The sequence below is a fragment of the Gopherus evgoodei genome, chromosome 10 (genome assembly GCF_007399415.2).
Source record: "Gopherus evgoodei ecotype Sinaloan lineage chromosome 10, rGopEvg1_v1.p, whole genome shotgun sequence".
Classification (NCBI taxonomy): domain Eukaryota; kingdom Metazoa; phylum Chordata; order Testudines; family Testudinidae; genus Gopherus; species Gopherus evgoodei.
Window position 1 is genome coordinate 78,956,930 of NC_044331.1, and position 23,930 is coordinate 78,980,859.

At 53.5% G+C, this 23,930-nt stretch overlaps 1 protein-coding gene across 5 annotated transcripts in view; it reads left to right on the forward strand.

The window, feature by feature from the left end:
* Nucleotides 1-23,930, forward strand: part of RAI1 (retinoic acid induced 1) — a 140,310-nt gene that overhangs the window by 113,248 nt on the left and 3,132 nt on the right. For 3 of the 5 annotated variants that reach the window (XM_030579187.1, XM_030579188.1, XM_030579189.1), the window contains exons 2-3: nt 12,444-18,063; nt 22,425-22,518. In XM_030579187.1, the coding sequence (XP_030435047.1) occupies nt 12,460-18,063; nt 22,425-22,518 (5,698 nt within the window). In that variant the 5' untranslated portion in view covers nt 12,444-12,459. Of the gene's footprint in view, nt 1-7,249; nt 8,303-12,443; nt 18,064-22,424; nt 22,519-23,930 lie in introns of those variants that run through there. The other 2 variants (XR_004002494.1, XM_030579186.1) reach the window with 1 other exon arrangement.

The following is a 23,930-nucleotide window of genomic DNA, read 5'->3' on the forward strand; positions in this document are numbered from 1 at the left end:
AGAAAGAATCAAAAACGGAAGGGGGAGGGGAGATTACAGGGATTAATATACCCAGGCCATTTCTCCTCCACATCTGGTGTGAGACTGAATGCACCAGAGCTACTTTAGGAAAAAAACCCACAGCCAGCATGGGAGACGTTCTCCAAAAGAAGAGTGAGAACGCTCTGATTCAAACGGACGTGGGGCAAGTCAGTGGAGCAGCAGCGGTGCATGCAAGAGGAGAATCGGATCCTGGGTGGTGGGAAGAAACGTTGAGTCATTATCCGTATTCCCAGCCAGTGTTTTCTTTTGAAATTCCTAGATTGGGAGGAGTGGAGCCTCCAGGCTGAGGACCAAAGGGAGGGCTGTGCTGAGGTTTCCAGATGGGGACAAGTATCAGAGGGTAGCTGTGTTAGTCTGGATCTGTAAAAGCAGCAAAGAATCCTGTGGCACCTTATAGACTAAGTCTATAAGGTGCCACAGGATTCTTTGCTGCTTTTACAGATGGGGACAGGGATGAGTGTGAGCATAAAGGCAGAGAGCAACAGGCCTCTGAGATGAGCTGGGCAGAAGCTGCAGTGAACAGCGTCATGTATTACCTCCAAGGAAGGAAGATAGCCCAGTGGGGAAGGGAGGAGCATTGTCTGGCCGGGAAGTTACTGAGCATTTTGAGCATTCACAGGGCTCCCCCTTGAATTCAGAGCACTGCTTCCAGCCTTGCAAAGCCGCCCGGGAGAGCGCCAGCCCAGCTGCTAACTAGGAGGTTGAGCGCCTCAGGAGCCCTGCCTGCTGCCAGCGGATCATGAGCAGCCCGCAGCAATCTGCATCCGCCGCCGCCGCCTCTCCCGGCGCGGGCGGCTGGAGGAAAGAGATCCAGTGTTTACGATTGTTAATGGGTAGCAGGGTAGGGGGGTGCACGCACGGGGGAGGAGGGGCTCAGCGGGGACCCAGGAACTAGCGCTTTTGAGGAGAGGCGGCTCAGCCCAGAGCCGGGGGGGCTTCCAAGGTGGAGCCTGGAGGAGGAGGAGCCGCAGTGGAGCTGGAGGGAGGGGACGAAGCAGAGGCTCTGCCTGCCTGCCGTGAGGCACCATGGAGCCCGATGTGCGGGGCTCCCAGGCGCAGGCTTTGCACGGTCGGAGACAGGCTATGGAGCTAGGACTGCTGGGCTGAGCCCGCCGGGCCGTTCTCACAGGGCAGCACCGCTGCGCCCTGCAGGGCTCCTCGGGCCGAGCCGCGCGCCGCGTTCCCCGGGGCCCCGGCTCCAGCCCCTCGCGCTGCGCCCTTTGCTGAGCTTGGAGGACCCCGCCTAGGGCATTCCCCGCTGCCTGGGGGGGAGCGGGGGAGCCGTCCCCTCCCCCCACGCGCACAGCCCCAGCCTCATTTATCATCATCTGTGGTCAAGTGAAGTGTGCAAGGAACAGCTGCCTCACTCGGCTGATTTCCGAGGGAGTGTGCAGCGGGGAATCGAGCAAGATGAATGCTGGAGGCTGGGGAGGAGAGCTGCTTTCTCTTGCCTCCTCCCCACTGTGGGGGGGTCCCCTTAGCCCAGCGTCCCTGTGCGTGCCCTCATGTCTGGAAAGGCAGAGCCAAGGGGCTAGTTGCTGCGGCTTGTTGATGGTGGTGTAAGAATCCGTCCCCCTCTGCTCTAATTAATACTGGAGGGGGGCAGAAGTCCGGGGCTGCCCTGCTCCTCTCCCGCCCTGTGTCCCTGCAGCGGGAGGCAGTGGCGAGATTGCTGGGTGACCCTGCACCAGGCTGCCCCGGGCAAGGAGAGGGGCTTTGGGCGCCTGCTCATCGCCCGGATTAGCCCACTGAGTGCTGGTGCAGAGGCAAGACAAGGGGGCGGGCTGTGAAGAGCAGAAATGAGCCCCAGGAAGTTTTACGTGGCCCCGGGGGAGTCCTGCGGATTTCCTGCCACTCCCCCGGCAGCTCAGGGCGTGCTGCTGCCGGTCTAGCACGTCGAGGGAACAGCTGTCGCGAGCAGCCGCCTGGCTGCCACCTCTCCCACGCTCGCATCCCAGCTATGGGTGCCCGAACCCCGTGGGCGCCAGGAGGCACCCCACACACACAAACCACCCCCCTGGGGAGGGAAGCACCTGTGCACCCAGATCCCCCACCAAGGGGGTGCATGCATTTTGGGGGGGGGGTCACGGCTCATCTCTCGCTCACAGGCGGCTAACAGACATCATCCCTGAGTCGCAGCCTAATTGCTGGGAGCGGGGCCCGGGTTCATTTCAGTGCCCACGAGCAGAGAGTGGCTGCACAATTAGCTCTGTCCTCTGCCAGCTGGAGAGGGGCCCCCGTCTTAGCATGGCGCAGCATAGCCTGGCGGGGGCTGGGCAATTTCTGATTCCCCCCCCACCCTTAATAATCAAATTACATGCAGCAGTTTGTGGTGTGGCAGCCTGCCAGAGCGCGGTTTGGGAAATGCTGCTGGCATCTCCAGCCTGCAGCTCCTGGGCTGCCAGGCGCTTTCTGCCCAGGGGGCAGGGCTGCACAGTGCCAGCCTCTCCCGCCTTTCCACGGCTCCCCGTGCAAAGGATGATCAGGCTGCAATGTGAAATCTGCCACTCCCCCCCCCGCTGCTGCTCTCTTCCCGCTGGGGGGGGCAGTCTCCGCATGGGGCTGCCGTTTTCCCTGCTACCCTGGCGGAAGGTGAGCAGACCCAGGATCTAGGCTAGATGGTCAGCAGCCTGCTGCCTAGGTGTCTTGACAGCTGGCATCCCGGGGTTGCTGCTTAGCAAGGGGGCTGCATTTTGTAACACTCCATCTGGAGAGCTCCAGGGGGGGTGGGGTTGGGGGCCTGGGAACAGTCAGGGAGCCATAATGACAGTGCTTTCCCCAGATTATTACCATGCAACAGCACTGATTATTTTTAGTTTGCAAGACCTTGCTGATGTCACATCACCCGAAGAGCGAGCAACCAGAGACTGAGAGAACAGGCTGGAGCAGCTGAGTGGTAGCAGCGAGGGCCTGATCCTGCGAGGAGCTGAGCACTCCCATGTCCTTTTGAAGTCAGTGGAAGCTGCAGGCACTCAGCCTCTCTCAGGACCAGGCCCTTAGAGAATTGGAAGCAGGAGACAGGCTTGGAGCGGTGCGGGGAGCTGGCAGAGGATTGGAGCAGCCCAGGACTGCAGTGGCTGGAGGGGCGAGTGACATGGTCCAAAGGCATTGTCAGTGAAAACGTGTGCCATTCCTGGTAGCCGCCCCTCCTCTGAGCAGAGTGAGTGACGTTGGAGGGTGAAGTCCCTGAGCCTCCGTTCTTTCATTCAGCATGCTGATGTGTGCAGAGAGTCCCCCTGACCTCAGAGGGCTTTGGATCAGGGCCTTCGTTTGCAGTTCTGTGCCTTTTCCTTCCCCCCGAGCGGGCATCAGAAAACCATCACAAACGGCGGCGGAAGTCTCAGTACATCTGAGCGGCTGGCGTTCACTTCCGCGAGCGTCTGCACAGCTGTGTTGTGACACCTCAACGCCACCGAATGGCTCCATCTTGCTTGTCCACCCCGATAGCGTAAACCCCTTGTCTGGGGCACCTGAAGGGACGAGTATGCAGTGTTTCTCATGAGATGGGTGTTAAGCAGTTTCCAGGTCGCCTGCTGGGAATGGCTGAGCCTCTCTGACCTTTTCCATCTGTGGAGCACTTGGCCCCCACATCCAGCCCAAGCTCTGGGCCCACCTCTCTTTCCTAGCACAAGAGAGGGGTCAACTGTGGACCACTCACAAGGATGCTGCTGATGATAAGTGGCAGGTCACTGTGAAAGGAAGTGAAGGATTGTAGTAGATTTGGCCAGTGACTGCACGTTCCCAGCCCTGCATCAAGTGGGTGTTTTAATGCTAATTTGTGTTCTGATCCCCCTCCAAAATGGAGAGGTGAAAACTGAAGTGAAGTTACAGGGGGCAACAGGCTGTAAAAATAGGTCCTTTAGTTAGAAAATAGGACTATAGCATCTAGGACATGTCCCTGACCCGCACTGTGCCTCCATTTCCCCCTCTGTAAAATGAGGACAAGCCTGACCTCCTCACTGGGGGAGGGGCTGTGAGATACAAGTCACGGAGTGGTGGAAAGTGCTGTCAGATCCTGCGAGAGAGAGGGGTTCTTTGTACTCTTGTGGGGAATGTCTTTTCCCGCTGGCCAAGCGCTCCTGTGTCGAACTTGACAGACAGGTAAGCATGCCGCTGATGTCTGGAGGGGCGCTGGAGTGGAATCTCCTACTCAGCAGGGAAATGTGTGGGGACCCTCCAGAAAGTGCCCCTCCAATATCCCAAGTTGCCATTCACCGGAATTTGTTTATCGCCTGCGTGAAAAGGTGGTAGTGGGCAGTATCTGGAGCTTTCCGTCTGCCTAAGGGGCTCCTCCACGGAGCTCCTGCTTTTCTCCTTCCCCTTCCTCGTCACCATTCTAGCCAAAGAGTGTTCCTCATTGCCCTTTGGAGCCGGCAAGTGCTGCTGGGTCCCGCCTCTACTTCTCACGCTCATCAGAACTGCTGCTCCACTGCTTTTCTGACAAGCGAAAGCCCCCTGTTGGTGATTCTCCCCTCTCCTCCCCTCCCCATGCCCTCAGAAAATATCCCCTTCTACAGGAGTGGACTGCGTCCTGGAACCACGCCTGGGTGTGCACAGCTGGTACGTGGTGGAGAGTGGGGGTGGTTGTTTGGATGGGCTTTCTGGGTATGTCTACACTGCAAAGAAAAACCCATGGCACCCAGTCTCAGAGCCAGGATCATTTGACTTGGGCTCACTGGGGCAGAGGCTGCCAGGCTAAAAATAGCCTTGTCCCCACTCGGCTCTGAGACCCTCCCCCTTGCGCCCCGACGCCATTGAGCAGGAATGTCTACACAGCTGTTCTTAGCCCCACAGCCCAGGCCCCAGGAGCCTGAGTCAGTTGACCCGGGCTCTGAGTCTTGGTGCCACTGTGGGGTTTTTTTGGTTTATTTTTGCATTGTAGACATAGGCTCAGAGTCAAAACCCTGGCAAGCTGGGCCTGCTAGTTCAACAGTCTGAACTAGGCCCTGGAGGTTAAGTTCCCACCTCGCCTCAGTGCTATTGTTTCAGTCTGTCAGGCTGCAGACTCAATGAGACAGCTGCCTATTGATTTCCTTTGTGATTGTGATCACGGGACTGGGCTAGAAACTTCTTAATTGAAAGCTGGGCTCCTGGAGAATAGAGCATTGAGCAGTCTCGCGGGGTGGGGCACCTGGGAGCATGAATGTAGGGGTAGGGGGGCTAGGTCTCAGCCCGGTAGACAGCTTGTGAGGCCAGCCTGCATCAGAAGCTGGAGCATCTGTTAAGTTCCACGCTAGCCAGGCCACAAGCAGAGACAGAGCCTCAGGAGGGAAAGAGGTGAGGGAATGGAGCTGTGTCAAAGCTGCACCTGCTGAGAAGAGACAGACCTCGCCTGGCTAAGCCCAGCCTTACAGCACAGGATGGGAGACTGCTAGCAAGAGGACGTAGGAGACCTCTTGGAAGGGAAGGAGGGGTTGGCTCTCTTGCGGGTAGCAGAGATGCTGGGACCTGCATTTCAGAATCAATCCTGCAGGGTGCTGTGCTGCTCTTGGGTTGGTCTGAGCATCCTCCAGTCCTGCTGATGTCAGCACTTCATAAGGTCAGACCCTTCATCTGCCTCCTTCTGTGGGGTGGGAGTGAGGAAAGTGAATTCCTGTTTAGTGTTGGTTAGAGGGACTGCTGGCTGGGGAGTGAGTGCTGTGCATGTTTCCCCCTCTTCTCCCAAACAGCTCTGCCAGTGCTCTGCAAGCCTGACCTGCAGATGCAGCCAGATATTCCTGCCCAGGCCTGCCCAGCATGCACTTCGAGCCTGACCTGAGGCATGGCCAGCTGTGCCAGTCCTGAGTCCATGCAAAACTGCACAACTCATCCCAAAAGAACCCGCAGCTCTGCTCCTGTCCGCTTGCTGGGCCAGCTCTCCTGACCAGCCATCATTAGCAGTGCTGAATTTGTGTGCGCAGTTTGCGGGGTGGGAAGGGAGTACAGTAAGTTCATTTCACGTGTGATCTGATCCAAACTTGTGTCCGGGTCTCTTTTTCCAGCAGCAGCAGAGAAGGGCGAGATACACACTGCCAGGAGTTTGTTCTCCTGAATGACAATGGGGACTCCATAGGGCTCCTCTGTCCTGTGTGTCAGTCATTTAGTCTCTCTGGGTAGCTCTTTGTAACAGGACGACCAACCTGCGAAAGGGCGAGGCCTGGATTTGAGCTAACATGAAGAATAAAATCACATCTTAACCGGGGCACTGAGGGTCACTCTTGGTCAGATTACACAGGGCACTGGTGCTTTGGGTGGATATGAGGAGTTCCCGTCATCACTGCTTATCATGCCAGTCTTGTCTGCTCCTTAATATTCATGAGCAGGAATATTCAGCTGTCTTTGGACGCAACCCTTTAAAGAGAGAAACTGGGACCAGTCCAACAAGCGCAGACGCCGTCTGACCGGGGCAGGACAGGGAGATGTACAGGAGCTCTGAGGCACAAGTTACCATCTTCAACGTCTATAAGACTCATGGTGTTAAAACAGTTTCTATAGGGTCCGCCACTGTAGTAAACAGATTGTATTTATGGATCTCCATATTTCAGTGGGATTGTTGCTAGAGCAGCTGACTCTTCTCCCCTCTCCCTTACCCCATCCAAGATGAAGCAGAGATATTTTCACAGGTTCTGTTCTCCAGCCGTGGCCTCCCATTATCTGCCCATCACAACATCCTTCCCACCGTATGCTGTGATCATTGTCCTCAAAAGCTCCTCTGCCACATCATTCCTCCTTGCAGCTGAAAAAAGATTGCCTCATCAAAGGGGCTTGTGGTGAGTGTTGCAGGAAGCTACCTACATCCCCTCCTGGGCCTAATATGTGCCTTGGTTTCCCCACCTGTAAAATGGGAGATAACAACATTCCCCTGTCTCAGAGGGGTTGTGAAGGGCAAAGCATTGGTACATTATTGATGCACTTTAGGTCGCGTCACTCATTCCAGGAAGGCAACATTTATATATTATTTTTAACAACATAAGATTTCTGCAAAGGTTTTCCAGCATTTTCATCTCCGCTGACTTCTTTCCAGAGGAGTCAGGTCAAAATCACAGGCAAATAATGTTCCCCTCCATAGTGATAGCTGTTCTCCCATGGCTGTGAAATATAGTTTCTGGGGGATCTCCCTCTGTGAGTCTCCCACGGTCAGAGTTGTGAGCCAGGGTGGGGGAGGGGCTCTAGGCAGCTGAACAGCATCTCCTGCACTGCACAGTGTGATCGTCCGAACCACTGGTCATATAAAAGGTTGTCCCCATGGCAACTGCATACTGCCAAGGTCTCGCTGCTCTGGAGCCGTGGGGGCTGAGGTGCCGGGGGATGGAATGTCTGACACGCTGGAGCCAGCACAGACTGTGGGAATGGATCTGATCTGGAGTGTCCCGGGTCAGGACCCCCAGCACGTGGGAGCAAAGGAAACGGGCCAAACTCTGTGCTGAATAAATCCAGAGCACTGAACTCATTCAAACAGAGCTGCTCTCTGCATTTACACTGGCCTCACTGGGAGCAGAATTGGGCTTGGGGGGAGGAATTCTGGATGTGTCCCAGGTAACAGAGAGCAGAGTGCAGCCTTGTGTGTAAGAAGCAGAGCAGAGGATCCAGGGGGAATATCCAGGGTTGTGTGGGTGTTTTCTTGTGCTGATGGGCTCCCCCTGAGACATACTCAGGAGGAAATCCGCCCACGGCTTCTGTCGATTTTATTTGCCTTGCTTCCCCTTGGGCTAAATCCTGCTCTTGCTGAAGTCGGGGGTGAAACTCCCATTGACCTGAACCAGCTCATCGGCCTTTTTTTTAAAACCCTCCATGGTTTTGCTGTAGCCAGTATCGCAGACCCCACCCCCTTTCTAGCCCCGTCCCTGCTCCAACCCTCATGCAGCTCAGCCTCCTCCCTGTCCCCCCACACAGTCTCTGCAACAGCCGCTTTTTATCATCTCAGCCTCATTGACTCTCTCCCTTTTCAGGTCTCCTCTGAAAACAGCTTTCTCCCTTGCCATAACTCTGAATCCGCCTCTCCCCCCTGCTGTCGCTTATCTCTGCATTCCGATTCTTTCAGTCCAGGGGAGAGTGAGGGAAGGCGCTTTGTGGCATGAAGCCATACGGTATTTGTGTCACCCTGACACAACCCTCTCCCCGGCTGTTGTGCAGCAGGGCATGCTGACCTGGAATGCTGCATGCTGCTGCACTGGCTTGAAGGGACTGGCTAACAGGCGAAACAACCCCATTTCGCTGACTTCGGCTGTGTGGCTGACCTGCGCGATCATGTGGTTTGCACAGCCGGAGTGGATGGGCCCAGGTGAGTTTATAACCAGGTTTTGAAAGCCAGGTTTTAGCTTAGGAACTGTAGCAAAAGTCGGCCCTAGCTACACTGCTAAACCAAAGCGGGTTTCAACCCACTTGTGCTACCAACGAGTGGCATAATGCAAACAAGGCCTAATACTACTGTGTGAGTATCAAAGGAGTTAGGGGTCCCCATAGAAATCCAAGGGGTAACATCAGAGATAGATGGGGCCCTTGATGCTCGGTATTGGCCAATGTGTGGGGCTGGGGGAGGGGAGCCTACAGTCTGGGAGGCACAGATCTTCAGGGCCATCAGTTGTTGTAGGAGCTATTGTCACATTCCCCATTGCTAATCAGTTCCCACTGCTAGGCTGCTCCAGGCCTTCTCTTTCCTCACTGGCTCCAGGGGCTTCATACACTATTGCTTTTGGAGGTTGGCGGGTAAGGGACAAATCCGGAGATCCTCACGTGAGGATCCTCATCCAGCCTGGGGATCAGTTCAGTGGAAATGTCACCGTGACCCATACCCGCTTTGATTCTAATTGGATCGTTCGCTCGCCATCTCCCCCGGTTCATTCCCTTCTCTCTGTGCTAATGTCACGTCCCTCCTTCCCCCACAGCCAAACGGTGTCATTATCTCAGCCTGGCGTTGCCTGGGCTCTTTGGAAAAGTAATAATAATTAATAATCAAAGAGAAAGGAAGGCGTCTTCCATTAAAGCAACAGCTCAATGTTTTTTTCAAGCTGCTTTCATTTTTCAAACCCACTTCCTTGTGTAGCTTTTGGGCCCTTTCCACCCTTTCGTTTTCTCCCTCCCCCCCCCCCCCCGTGTCCCCAGGGCCTCTCTTTCATTTGTGTTCTTTTGTTCCGCGATTCCTTCCCCCTTAGCCCCTTTGGTGGGACAGGGGAATGTTAAGCCACGATTTGTGCATCGGGTGACTTAAGCACAAGGTTCACCGTATTTTAATCGAACTGTCTTTTCTCCGAGATATATGCTTTAACCGCATCCAGCTGCTTGTGCGTATTGGGAAATCCAGCTGTAATACAGAAGAGCTCGATTAAGCAGAGCCAGCATTCCGTTCAAGGGGAGGGGGAGTGGAATAATGGGGTGCTGGAGGGGATGGGAAATTAGCAATGGCACCTTTCTTAGTAGCTTTTAATAGCTTTTTTTGGTCATGTATTTTGGAGGCTTCGGTTTTCAAAATAAATAAATAAAAGGTGCTGAAATGTTAATGATATCCACAGGACACTCAGCAGGAAATGAGAGCAATCTGGGACTAATAAAAGCAGAAATGTAATTTGTGCAGATAGACAGGGCTCAACAGGCAAAGGTGCAGGCAGCTTCATTTAGAGCCACACAGAGTTTTGCACATTCTGGCCTCGTAAATATGCCGCCCCCCAATGCAACGGAACGAGGGGGGCGCAACCTTCCCTGGATGGGGCCGCACGGAACGTGGGAATTTTATGGTTGTGCTGCAGAAGGTGCAAAGGGGCAGGGGTAACTTTGTTTCATGGGCTACTTGCTGCAAGGGCTGTTGTGATGGGGATTTGTGTCCGCGCTTGTTACGAGACTGGAATGAAATTGTGTGTCTGGGTGCATACACATGTTTGATCGGGCGTGCACACATGTCTGACTGCATGTGGGAGGGTGCATGCGTGCACGTTTTAATGTATGTGCATGTGTTTTGCATGTGTCGGGAGGGCTGCATGTGGGTCTGTGTAGGGGTGGTTTGTTTTTAACAGCCAGCCTGAAGTCTTTAGCGAAAGGAGTAGATGACGGCTCAGATCTGCACAGAGAGAGAGAGAGACGCCCGTGTCAAAAAACAGAGAGAGAAAATTCCTGCCTCTGTGCACAGCTCTGGTTTGACTCTCTCAGCAGGTGTCTGGTGTAATGTGTTAGATGCACCAACCAAAGCCGGAATCGAAGTGGGGAACTAGGGCTAGAGGCCGTTCCCCGTGTTAAAGTCATTTCCTTAATAAACACGGAGAGAGGACAGAAGGGAGAGAGAGAGAGAGAGAGATTGCTCCTCAGAGAATGGGAGCGGTATGAAGAGGAACTGGGCTGGCCTTATGGTGTGTCCCACCCCAGCTTCTAGGATGGGGCACTGGCCCTTTCTGTCACCACTCCTGGTGGGGAAAGCAGGCTGGCTGGCCAGGATATGGGCCCCTCAAGCATTCACAGTGCTTTTGTTTAGGGCCAGTCAATCAACAAGAATGGAGATGCTTCCCCTCCAGGTGCTTCCCAGGGGAGTCAGGCCAACCCTAATGACTCACGTGGAGGACTCCCCATTTGCACATGGCTAAGGCATTCCTCTTTCTTTCCATCTCCTCCTCCTTTCATCTCTGGGGACAGGCCTGCAGAACGAGCACTTTCTCACCTGTTGTAGGGGACGTCTTCACTGCACAGTTAGCCCAGGTAATTGGCACCAGGGTTGGTCTAGCCTGGGTGACGTGAGCCTCCACACGGCCCTGCACCCTCACCGTCTCTACACTCACCCATGTGGGGCGTATCCCACGTTCTTTGTGCTGAGACACTCCAGGATTCTTTCCCAATCCATTCCGTCAGTTGTGGGAGAACTGGAAGGGAATTGTGGGAAGGCATTGGAGGACTGTCAGCTCTTGCTCTTGCATGCATCCTTGCTGCAAAGTGAGTGTGTTTCACCCCAAGCTAAACTGGAGCCTGCGCTCTCACCTGTACCCCCAGCTGTGTCAGGCAGCCTGGGTTTAAAGCACCTCCAAACCCAGGTCACATGGTGTGTGGATGGTACGGGGTTGGGGCTAAACCCCCAGGTAAGAGCCTGGGTTAACTGTGCTGTGACCGCATCCCCTGAGAGGGACCTTTCTGGTCACATCCCACTGGGTTTATTAGCTCCCCCTGGAAAGAGTCAGAAGGAAACCTGCATGACCAGAATCCTTCTCTTATGTGGATAGAGCATGTGATTTCCAGTGTGAGAATATACCTGTGCCTGGTCCCAGCAACAGGCAATAGAGGAAGCTGTGAGGTGGTTTGGGGTGGGAGAGGCAGTGGTATCCCTCACCAAGGGGATTTCACACACCACTGGCGCTATTCGGTTAACTCCGGTGCTGCGCAGGGTGCAGATAAGCCAACAGTAAATCCTCACCCTGGGCCCCTCCAGGGAAAGCAAGTTAGAGAGACACTGGTAGGGCCTGCTCTTTGCTACGCCCCTTCTATGCCCATTGGCCCTGAGCACCTCACAGGACTGGGCCCTTAATGTCCATGCTGATACACCTTTACCCTTTTGTTGGCACGCATTGTCTCACTGCACATTATCTGTTTGTCTTCCTAGAAGATGGAAGCCATGAGGCAGGCACTGCCCTTTCCTAACGGAATTGGGGATAGGAACCAGGGACGTTTTATGATGGCTGTGCCTCACTGCTCTTCCGATAGACATCTGCTTCAAGGGGCAGACAGAGTCCAGATGGTATCACACCAATTGAGGAGGTTATTGATGGGTGGGGGGTGGCAGAGAAGCAGAACTGGGAAGTTGAAATGACTTTCCATAGCAGAGCCCATGTTTCTGTTCTCAGTGCTGATAGGTCAAATAATAACACAACAATAATGATTAATAATTTAAAAAAAACCGAGGCATTGTAACTGAATTGCAGGATCTTGAAATCCCAAGGAGGATGTGGGGAAAGGAGGGAGGATCATTTTGCTAAGTGATTGCCAGCACTCGAGGGGCAGAGAGGGATGAGAAAACAGGTGTGTGAAACGCTGAGCAACCTAACACCATTCAAGCCACATCCAGACGCCGCCTGCATTGGTTGCCGTCCTTGGCAGATCTGAGCCCACAGGGATGCTGGGGCTGGCAGGATGGGCTCAGTGTTCCTGAACCAGAGGGTGTCAATAGACTGCAGCTGGTAAGAGAGAAAGAAGAGGGGAAAGGAATTGTCATTGGAGTTTTTGTTTTGTTTCCCTTTTAAGGCTGAGGGGCGGGAGGAGGAGGTCTGACTGTAGCGCACAGTCGGGAGGCCTGCATTGCAAACCAACAGCTGCAATACAGGCACAAATCTCCAAAATCTCGCACCGGCTTTTAAACAAACAAACAATAAAATAACACACAGACCCCCATCCTTTCCAAACCCAAGGTAAAAGAAAATGGTTCATTTGAATCCTCTCTCTCTCTCTCTTCACAGATAACAAGCTCGAGCCATGCAGTCCTTTCGAGAAAGGTGTGGTTTCCATGGCAACCAGCAGAACTACCAGCAGACTTCACAAGATACATCACGCCTGGAGAATTACAGGCATCAAAGTCAGGCAGGGCCGAACTGCGAGCGTCAGAGGCTGGTGGCGAAAGAGTACTACAGTCAGCAGCAGCTGCCTTACCCAGGATACGAGAACAGCGCTGTGGAGAAATATCACAGGGGAAATAAGCAATTGCCTGGCCAGCAGCTGCAAGGCCGGCCGGCCTTTTCGAATTATGCAGTCCAAGAGAATAGCCCGTACCCGGCCCGCTATTCTGGCGAGGAGAGCCTGCAGCCCTGGGGAGCTCAGCAACAATCCTTAGCCGGAGGAGTGGCAAAGTATGAGGAAAACTTGATGAAAAAGAGCCCGGCTCCCGCCGGTAGCAGGCAGTACCATGAGCAAACGGCTCAGCTTCCATTCCGAACTCATTCCTTGCACCTGCCGCAGCAGCCGCCGCAGCCACCTGCCTTGACATATCCCAAGCTGCAAAGGCAGAAGATCCAAAATGACGTCTCCTCACCCATGTCCTTTTCCCAGACCGGCCACTTTACCCAGCACTCCCAGTCCCAGTTCCCAGCATCTTCAACGTACTCCTCTGTCCCAGGAGGGAGCCAGGCAGCTCACTCATATAAAAGCTGCACCGCACCCTCCAGCCAACAGCACGAGCGGCCTCTTGGAGGGGCTGCTAACCTAGCCTCTGGGCAGCGAGTACAGAACCTGCATGGCTATCAGGCAAACCGAATTAGCTACGACCAGCAGCAGCAACCACAGCAGCAACAGCAGCAGCAGCAGCCCTTGCAAGGAAGGCATCATGCCCAGGAAACGCTTCACTATCAAAACCTAGCAAAGTACCAACATTATAACCAGCCAGGCCAGACCTATTGCCAGACTGATGCCCCAGTGAGGACCCCAGAGCAATATTACCAGACATTTAGTCCTAGCTCAAGTCATTCTCCAGCTCGTTCTGTTGGTAGATCTCCATCCTATAGCTCCACTCCGTCCCCTCTGATGCCAAACCTGGAGAATTTCCAATACAGCCAGCAATCTCTCAACACAGGGTCTTTCCCTGCTGGCATCACTGACCACAGCCATTTCATGCCTTTATTGAATCCTTCTCCAACAGATGGGACGAGTCCAGATGCTCAGTCTGGGAACTGCAAAAACTTGCAGAAGGAGAAGATCCCTGAAAATCTTCTGTCTGATCTCAGTTTGCAAAGTCTAACTGCGCTCACCTCACAAGTTGAGAATATTTCCAACACCGTCCAGCAGCTTCTCCTTTCAAAATCAGCAGTGCCCCAGAAAAAAGGCATCAAAAACCCTCCCAGGACACCAGAACAGCTAAAAGGCCAACACTGCAGTCCAGAGAGTAGCACGTACTCTGCCGAGCAGGTAGGGACCCCCCTGTCGGACCCGCTTAGCACCCCTCAGTCAGTACATGCTGAAGCTCAGGATGCCGATTATCTGAGCGGGTCTGAAGATCAGCTAGAGAGAAACTTCCTTTATTGCGGTCAAAGCCGCAGTCCAGCGAGGGTCAACAGCAACTCCAAGGCCAAGCCTGAGTCGGTCTCTACTTGCTCGGTAACTTCTCCAGACGACATGTCCACAAAGTCCGATGATTCTTTCCAGAGTATTCATGCTAGCCTGCCCTTGGAAACATTCACCAAGTACATGACCAATGAAAGGGAGTGCCCGAGGCTGCTCCTGAGTACGCTGTCTCAGGAGGAACTGGCTTCCGAAATCATTGTGCTGCAGGACGCTATCAACGAGAAGGCAGACAAAGCCTGGGCCAACTCCCCTGCTTTAAACAAAGACTCCGCCAAATCCCCTTTCCATGTAGAAAATCACAGAACGTGTCTGGACTCAATGGTTAAGAGCACCTGGTCCAACCAAGGCAACTCGGGTACCCACACTGAACCCCTGAAATTGGACAAAGCCTCTGGTGGAAACAACAGTAAAGATTTCAGTGAAGAGGTTTATGAGAATGCCCAGGTGGAGTTTACAACAACTGAAACAAAGAATGCTCTTAAAGTCACCGGTTCCCTGGCATATAATTCCAAACCCAATATCCCAGCTGCTACTTCGAGTTCTGGGGCCGCCAGTTACAGCTGCTATTCAAACACCACGGCCAACTCAGTGGATTCTGAAAACGCCATGGAGTCTTTTGACTGGCCAGATGAAAGCATCAGTGAATCATGCCTGAGGTGGAAGGAGCTTGGGCCATGCCTGCAATCGTCAGATCTTTCTAAGGGTTTGTTCCACAGCAAATTGGCCGGGTCTTGCGAAGAGAAAAAAAATGCCTGCTGCATGGATATATGTGACGGCGAACAGCCAGCCAAGAATGAGCAAGCCGAGGACTTCAGCCAGCAGCAGATGGGGGAGGAAGAGGAAGACACTTTGACGTATGATGAGGCCACCAAAGCAGATAGTGAGAGGTGGTTGGAGGATACCAGGCACTGCTGTTCAGGTGGAGACTTCAGTGAAATCCCGATGATATCATCTCCAGATCTGAAGGAGTCTGATTTGGAACCAGAAGAATATTCATCTCTGTGTGAGCTGGCTAGTTCAGAGCAGAAGTCTGTGATCTATGATACATCTCCGCCTAAACCTCCTGAGAATGCTGCAGTGCTCTCCTCCAAGGATGTGCCGGTATCAGCAGAAGAAACTGTAAGCGCAGTGGAGAAAGAAAATTCAGGTCCCTCTTCTCGTTTGTCTGGACAGTCTGTTATCCTCTTAGGCCCGGCAGTCGGCACTGAAACCAAGGTGAAAAGTTGGTTTGAATCTTCCCTGCCTCACATTAAACCTGAGGAGGACACCACGGTAGGTGAAAGTGTCCTCCAGGAGAAGACAGAGACCGAAACAACCTTGTTGGTCAAGGTAAAGAAGCAAATGCTACCGGAAAATTTGCTGGTAAAATCAGAATCAATCTCGAGGGGCAAGACTCTTCGCAGCAAGAGAGTTCATTCCAGGTTGTCAGAAGGAGAGGAATCCAGAAAACCAGTACCAAGCCTATTCAAAGACATCCAGGCAGCTGGCATGGTGGCCAACACATGTGTAGGGCCAGATGGCCCGATGGAAACAACAAGCAAAAATGCCCATGGCCAGACTCCTAGGTTTCCAAATGAAGGCTTGCCAGCTCGGATGTGTACCCGCTCTTTCACTGCCTTGAGCGAGCCCAGGATGCCAGCCCCACTGGAAGGACTGAAGGTCTTGGCCCAACAAGAAAAGTTAGGGAAGAAACCAGTATGTGGCATGAAGCAGAGAGTTGCTTTCAAAGCCAGGAAACGCACCGGAAGACCAGCCCCAAAAGTTGTCCAAAATCCCAGCGATCCCCTTTCTCTCCTGGTCCCAAACTTGGTGCAGAACGAGGACTTTATTGGCCAGAATGCTAAAGGCCTGGAGCCCCACGATGCAGAGGTGAAGGACCAGAGATCCATGATCCTGCGATCTAGGACCAAGACACAGGAGGTCTATACAAAAAGGAGAAGGGAGAAGAGAACAGCAGAGGTCAGGATCAAAAACTGTAAAACACCCAAGAAGCTCCTTTCAAACAACCATCTACCCCCCACCTTCAAGATCACACCCCAAGGGGGGCCACACAAAGAAGGGAAGGTGGGCAAAAGAATGAAACTCCCCAAATCCGGGCCCGGAATGAGCAGCAAAATGTCTGAGCGGCCGCTGCATTCGCTGAAGAGAAAATCCACCTTCGTGTCTCCTATCCCTACCAAAAAGAGAAATTTAGTTTTAAGGAGCAGCAGCAGCAGCACAAAAGAGGAGAAGGCCGAAGCCTCCCCCAATCTCTTTAAAAGGATGCCATCAACCAAAAAGGCAAGAGCTAAACTGCCCACAAAGAGCTCCTGCGAAGCGGCCTTGATGCCCCCTCCAGCTAAAGAACCCCCCAACGTCTGTATTAAAATCACCTCTCGGGCAGCATTTCAGGGGGCCATGAAGACAAAAGTGCTACCCCCGAGGAAAGGCAGGGGCCTCAAGCTGGAGGCCATTGTGCAGAAGATCACCTCGCCGAATTTAAAGAAGTTTGCATGCAAAACGGCCGCTGTCACCGCTACTGCACACAGTAATCCTCTGAGCCCTGCTGGCGCAGAGAAGGAGCAGGCCTTAAAGAATGCAAGTGTAACCCCAGCGGTGGGAGAAGCGGGGCCATTAAACCAGGGCATGGCACAAAAGGCTCCTGCCGCTTCAGTAGCAGAGCAATTATGCAGAAATTCGAACAACAGATCCTTAAAAGGAAAACTAATGAACAGTAAGAAACTGTCCTCTGACTGTTTCAAGGGTGAGGCCTATTCATCTCCTGAGACAGTGCAGTACAACAGCAGCAGCATGGCTGCAAAGAGCATCAGCCTGCTGCCCAAGAAGAGGAACCGAAAAGGGAAAGCAGCAGCCTTCAGCGTGGCCAAAAACCCATTGGACAGGCGTGCGCATCTCGCCCCTGCTCTGCTCCTGACGGCCAGAGAGCGGGCAGGTGCGGGGGATGCGCTGGGGAACGGGGACGACGGACAAAGGGACGGGAAGAAGCCAAAGACCGAGGACAAAGACTTTGCCAAGAAGGAACCCCCCGAGGGGAGAAGCTCCCAGACCCAAACCCGGGCCCAGAAGCAGCGAGCGAACCACTCCAACTACAACGGCTACTCCAAGAGACAAAGGAAACGGCACACCCATAGCAAGGCCAAGAACGTGGCCTCCAGGTGTAAAAGCAGGGCGAAGCGGCGGCGGCAGCAGCAGGCCCCTCTGCTTAACCCCACGGAGCCTGAAATCAGGCTCAAGTACATCTCGTGCAAGCGGCTGCGGACGGACAGCCGAGCACCGCCCTTCTCCCCCTACGTGCGGGTGGAAAAGCACAACGAGTTCACCACCACCTGCACAGTCATCAACTCAGCCGGGGAGGAGGCCAGGCTCCGCAAGGAGCAACAGCCTTCGTCCTCGGCCCAGGCCCTGCTTCCTGGTGGGGCCTCCCTGCAGCCCAAGGCGGCGCTGCCTTTATCTTCCACAATGCACCTGGGCCCAGTGGTGTCCAAGGCCCTCAACGCAGCCTGTCTGGTCTGCTGCCTCTGCCGGAACCCAGCCAATTACAAAGACCTTGGGGACCTCTGTGGTCCATATTACCCAGAGCACTGCCTGCCGAAAAAGAAATCGAGGCTGAAAGAAAAGATTAAAGTGGAGGGGCCAAGCGAAGAGGCTCCCGTGCCTTCGCCGGCAGAGAGAACACTCAAAACGACAGATAATAATTGTACAACGAGTACAATCAGTGGAAAGCCGCCAAGGCTGGACAGTGCCGCTGACTCAGCGAAACAGAGCGCTCTCCGGTCGAGTTCCAGGGGGATGTTTAGGAAACTACAAAGCTGTTACTGCTGTGATGAGAGGACAGAGGGAGAGGAGGCGGCAGAGAAGCCCAGACGGCACGAGTGCAACAAAGCCGAGTCCCCGTCTCAGGAGTCAGTGGGAGACACGCAGGAGCACTGGGTTCACGAAGCCTGTGCTGTATGGACCGCTGGGGTTTACCTGGTTGCAGGGAAGCTGTATGGGCTACAGGAGGCGATAAAAGTGGCTGCTGAAGTGGTAAGAGCCTCTCCTTAGGCTAAAGGGCCATTTGAAACATGCACACCCGCTCACCAGCCCTACACACCTGCCTCCCGTTAGCAAAAGTCTGGGATCGCCCAGATCAGAGAGGGCAGGTCAAACCCACAGCTGTGATTGTGCGTGGGGCGTTTGGGAGGGGAGGGAGAGGAGCCTTACCATAAGACATAAGGACTGTATCCTCCAAACAAGTCTAACCACATTCTTTGCAGTCACTGGCTGGGGAGTTGAGGTGTCGCCCTTTAGGAGGCCATCCTAGGAAAGGAATTCCAGTGTGCATGGGGCTGCCTGAGAGGCAGGCTCGGATTTCCAACCCCGGGTGCCTCGCAGTTGCATCCTGCAAGGTGTCGAGCCCCCTCAGCTGGAGCAAAGGGTGCACTGCACCTTACACGATTAGGCCCTCCGGATAGCTAGCACCTTGCCTAGGCAGGGCATCCTCCTGAATGCCCCTGTGCTGGGTGCCCCCCGTTTGAATGCAGGAGCAAACAGGTAACGCCAGCAGTGCGTAGTGCCAGATTCCCAAAGAGCCTCTCTGAACCTGCCCGTAGAGACTGCATCCGCCTTTGCAGTTGGGCAGCTAGACAGACATGCAGCACAACGTCCATACGCAAATATGGGGTTTGGCCTGTGCAGACCCTTTCTGATATTGGACTGGGCTAGCGGGAGGCTGTCAGAGGCTCATAGAATGTTAAGGCCAGGCAGCACCATTAGATCATCTGTATCTCGCAGGCCAGAGCATTTTCACCCAGTTACCACTGCACTGAGCCCCATGACATGTTCCTGTTCTTCTGGGCATTCGATGCTCGTCCCAAATAGAGCCCGTTGTCTCCCCGTCCCAACAGCACACAGCCAACTTTCAAGTAGGGCAATTAAATCCCCCCACAGGGCCCTTTTCACCAGCGAAACGCCACGTGCCCCCTGGTGGGAAGCCATTGGAAACCGGAACACCAATTAATGAGCAACCATGTGTCTTTAGTATTCATTTGGGGCCACATCCTGCCAGCTCCACTGGGAAGTCAGCCTGGGTAAAGACTGCAGGGTTTGGCCCTGTGCTGAGCTTTCCTTGGCATCCCCAGACTTCACACACTGTTAATAAATAGAAGAGGAAGGTGGAAGGAAAATGGGATTTAAACATGCACCAGCCGAGTCTTATTAGGAAGAGCCAATACCTACCTCATTTTGAGTCAGACACGTGATCCTTACCTGCTGCTGTCGACTGGCTCCAAATGGCACCTTAGCACGTTCACCTTCACCTCGCCAGCCTCCACGACTCTAGTTACTTTCCCCGGGTGCCTGAGCTCTTTGTGGATGCGCGGTGGGCAACAGAACAGCTCCCATACCACTCTGCCCTTGCCCCCCATGCGGTTCCGGTGCTGTTGCACACACAGTAAACAGCAGCACCACAGGTGCAGTTAGACAGCCAGGCTTAACGGTGCGTTAATAAAAAGCCTGAGGAGCAACAATGAAAACCTGCCAATTGTCTTAAGAAATGTTGCTCCCAGAATATTAAAAATAATGCACAGGCATAGATGGGGTTTGTCTGGTGACAGGTATCCTGTAACCACGCATCAGGCCCGGGCAGAAACTGAAAGCAAGGGGCGAGATTCTCAAAAGCACCCAAGTGCTGTATTTGCACAAGTCCCATTGACTTTCGGTGAGACATGTGCTCCTTTGAAAATCCCACTCATGTTGCCTATTTTGGCCTCAAATTAAACTTCCTTTGTGCGGGAAGGTGACCCTCCAGGTTCCCATAAAATTGTGGTGATCCATCACCCGTGGGGACTCTGAGATCCGCTGGAAGCAAACTGGTCCACTTTTACCACAGCTGGCTTGGCGGGTGTCTCAGAGGTGCAATGCTAGCTAGGAACAGGGACAGAAGGGGAAGGGGAAATGGGATGAAGGAACAGAAGCTGCCTGGCCAGATTCCACAGTGACGGGCAGAGTAGAGGGCAAAGGGACCCTTCTTCCTTCACTTCTACCCTTTTGCTTTTCTGCACCAAAAAGTTCTAGTGCAAGTAAGACACAGCGTGAGGATAATTAACCACTGGGACAATTTACCTAGGGAATGTGATGGCTTCTCCAAGGTGCCAAGCCTTTCAATCGAGACTTGATGTTTTTCTAAAAAAAACCTCTAGCTCCGCCAAAATTGGATGCAGGGGACAGTGGGTGACATTATCTGGTCTGGGCTATGCACGAAGTCAGACTAGAAGATCATAATGGCCCTTGTTCAGCTGAAAGTCTATAAATCCATGGTTTTACCGAAGGGAGAGCTGTGCCCCAAAACACCAAGTAGTTTGAGCTGTCAGTGGATATGCCACATTGGACTGTTCTTACAAATGTCCCTCGGCCTGAACCATTTACACTGTTGGGTGCATTTAGACCTGTGCATAAGTGTGTTTTCTCATTTGTACACACACTGTTCCACAAGCCGAATAAACAAGCTCAAAAGCAGAGTGATTATTAGCTTCTCCAGGCAGAGATCTCTTCTGCACCCTCTTCCGTGTCTCTGAAGCACCATGCTCAGCAGTGGGGCCACTGAACTGGTAATAATTCATCATCAGAACCTGCTGGGCAAAGGAGAGCCAATCAGAGCCAGATCCTCAGCTGGTGTCACTCGGCATAGCTCCATTAGCTTCAGCGAAGCTCACCTGATTGATTACGGCCGAGGATCTGGCCCTCAGAGTGTAGAGAGGTATCGCTGGGTGCAGATAATGGCATATTATAAAGCGTTCTGCTGTGTTTTTACAGCATGTCAGTACTAGTATTTAAATAGCTTTATGAATTAATCAGGGTTGGAACATTTTAAACATCCATTCGCCCTCTATCCCCAGCTGCAAAGCCCCTGAAGGGGTGGCTCTGTAGAGCTTGCTCAGCCATCCCTTGTCTTGGACCGCCATTCGCCTGCACCTCACACTTGTACTGTTATAAGTGATGTACCTTGGAGTTGCTGAGTCTCAGGACAGCAGAGAAGCAAAGGGCCAGTTCTGCTCTCAAGCTCTGCTGTAGAGCAGGCTGGCGTGAGTGAGCGGATATGGCCGAAGGATATGCTAAGGCAGCGAACCCCATGTCATGGCTAGGAACTGAGATCAGTTAGCATGAGGAGGGTGGATCGAACAGTCAGTTCCCCACAGTTCCAGAGTTTTCATCTTCCCCTTCTGGGCTATGTTCCACTTGCATCCTTCCCTCTGGGCCTCTGCAGGTAGCACAGTGCAAGGTGCCCTCTCTATCCTGCCCCTTCTACCTGCAGGTCCCTGGCTGGGTGTTCTCCAGCACGGCCGTTTGATGCTGTGCAGCGTACGCAGACTCTGAGTTGTTCCAGGCCTTGTAAGGGACAGCTTGTGTTCCCAGAAAGAGGAGCACACCCAAAATCCATACATGTTTTGCACGCAGTGCAGGGTGAGCTGGAGACAGGAGCGCATGAAGAGCTGGGATTCTAGACCCAGCTCTGCCCCTGATTCACTGGGTGGCCTTAGACAGATCACGCCACCTGTGGGTGCCTCCCTAAAATGGAGAGGATGACTGTTACCTAGCCCACAAGGGGATTGTGAGGATTAATGAATATTTGAGAACCGCTTTGAGGTCCTCTGGTGGAAGGCACCAGGAAGGGTAGAGTATTTTGACCGTTATTATAGATCAAGCGAGTTCATTGGGCAGTCACCGGAAGAGCCTTTTATGCCACTGCAGGAAGAGGAGTTGCCTGCCCTGACACACAGTCAGGTTGCATTAGTCCCACACCATCCCAGCACCCCACTGGGCTAATGCCCTTTTAGAACATAAAGGGTTGCCACAGCCTCTGAGCATTCAAATTTGGGTCTGGTTACGGTGTTCTTTGGCCTGCAATTCTGGTTCCAGTCAATGGAAAAGGGGTGGTTAACAAAACCCAGTGGTAGGCCTTGGAGAGGACAGGTTAAAGGCTATGTCCACTGGATAGCTCACTTGTTAGTGGTTGTGTGGGGAAAAGTGGTAACTGGAACAGAGTTCCTGTACTGGAGGAGCTAGGAAGGGGGCAGGAGTGCTATTCCAGGGACCAGCCATATGCCCACTGAAGTCATTGGGAGCAATGGAAACATGCTCTGTTGCCAAATCCGCAGTAAGGGTTGCACCGCACTGTCATGAGGAAGTGAATGAGTTTGGTAATGCTAGTAGGGCCCAACCAGGCTTTGTGAGACTGAGGAACGAACGGGATAAATCTGAACCTGGTGGGGATGTGAAGGTGGCAGCTTTTCCTGGCCTTTCCATGGCTGCCAGGGGACTAGCTAGTTCTTGTATCTGGGATTTACTTCACTGGACCTCACTGGATTCTTTCTCTCCTTTTCCCCCCTGCCTCACTGGTGGATTTAAAGAGATGCTCTAGTTGCCAACAAGCAGGAGCAACCGTTGGGTGCTGCCACAAGGGATGTGTCCAAACCTATCATTACGCATGTGCCATTGACACAGGTAAGGCTCGCTTAGGAGAGGAGGGATTTGTGTCAAGAGGGCTTGAAGGACCTCAACTTCCTGCTCCCCAGAGTTCAGTTGCTCCTAGCGCGATTCCCGAGTCCTGTGCATGAAGAGAGTTATACAAGATGGGGCATAAGCCTCCATTGCAGCTGGCTCGGAGACCCCCTTTCTGAGCGTTAACACTTCATGGGATTTGGGGGTTCATAAATGAGAGGCACCAGCGCATTGCACCCAGCTTTGTCTGTGCTTCCCAATGCACTTCAGACCCAGCCCTCTGCCACTCATGCCAGGCCTGAGTTCCCTCAGCCGGTCTGCCAGTGCCCTGCCAGTTCTGACCAGTGTGCCTCTTATTCCAGGCCTAGTCCCCACTTCACAGGAACCACAGCTGGTCTAATTAGTTTGTATTATGTCCTATTCATGATCATTCACAGGGTGGCACTATGTGGTTAGAACAGAGGGGCTGGGAGTCAGGTCTTCTGCATTCTACGCCTGCCTCTGCCGTAGACTTGTTGCATGTCCTTGGGCAAGTTACTCGATCTCACTGGGTTTTAGCTGTGAAAGGGTATAATGGTACTTCCCATTTGTTCATGGTACCAGAGTTACTGGTGATCTGTATCCGGAAGGCTCCAGAGAAGGGAAAAGCCTTTTTAACAGGCCAGGACCAAGTGTGTTATTCTCTGCACGCCCTTGCAATCGATTTTGTTACTACTGAGTGTCAGTTTGCCATGCATGTGCTCTAGAGAGATGGGACGGTATTTATGTGGCAGTCAAAAACCACTGACCCAGTCTTAAAGGTAATTTCAGCATGGCACCATTGGGCACTTTGCCACAGCCCATCTTGGAGCTTCACTCTGCGTCCCACAGATTTCAGGGAGGATTTCATCCCAGCTGAGGGACTTGTGGAGGGAAGGGCATTGCAGTATGATGGAGTTTGTTGCCATATCACAGATTTGTCGCAGGCAGCAAGATGCCCATTGGGGTGCTATAAAGAGCTCACCCAGCCCCAGTCCTGGAGGCTGCTGGGAGAAGAGGGTTCGATGCAGAAAGGCAGGGTGAGAAAGGCAAGAAGGAATGCAGGGTGAGAGTGAAAGGAAGCGAGCAGTGTGGGGTGCTGGGCTGAGGGGGGCACTTCTGATCCCATCCCTGCCATCCGCAGCGCCTCAGTTTATCCATGGGGGCGAGGACCCCACCGCACAGAGATGTTGTGGGCAGTAAGCAGTTAAAGTAAAGGGGCCAGAGTCAGCCCTGTAGATCTCCGCAGGAGTCACACGGTTGGGCCTGGTGTTGGGAAAGTGGTTTCGAATCAAAGCAGCCACAAGCGTTATTCCCCATCCCCTGTCTCTCTGTGTCCCTTCCTCCTGGCGGCCTCACCGGGTGGCGGGGAGCTGTCAAGCCGGCGGAGGCTGTGA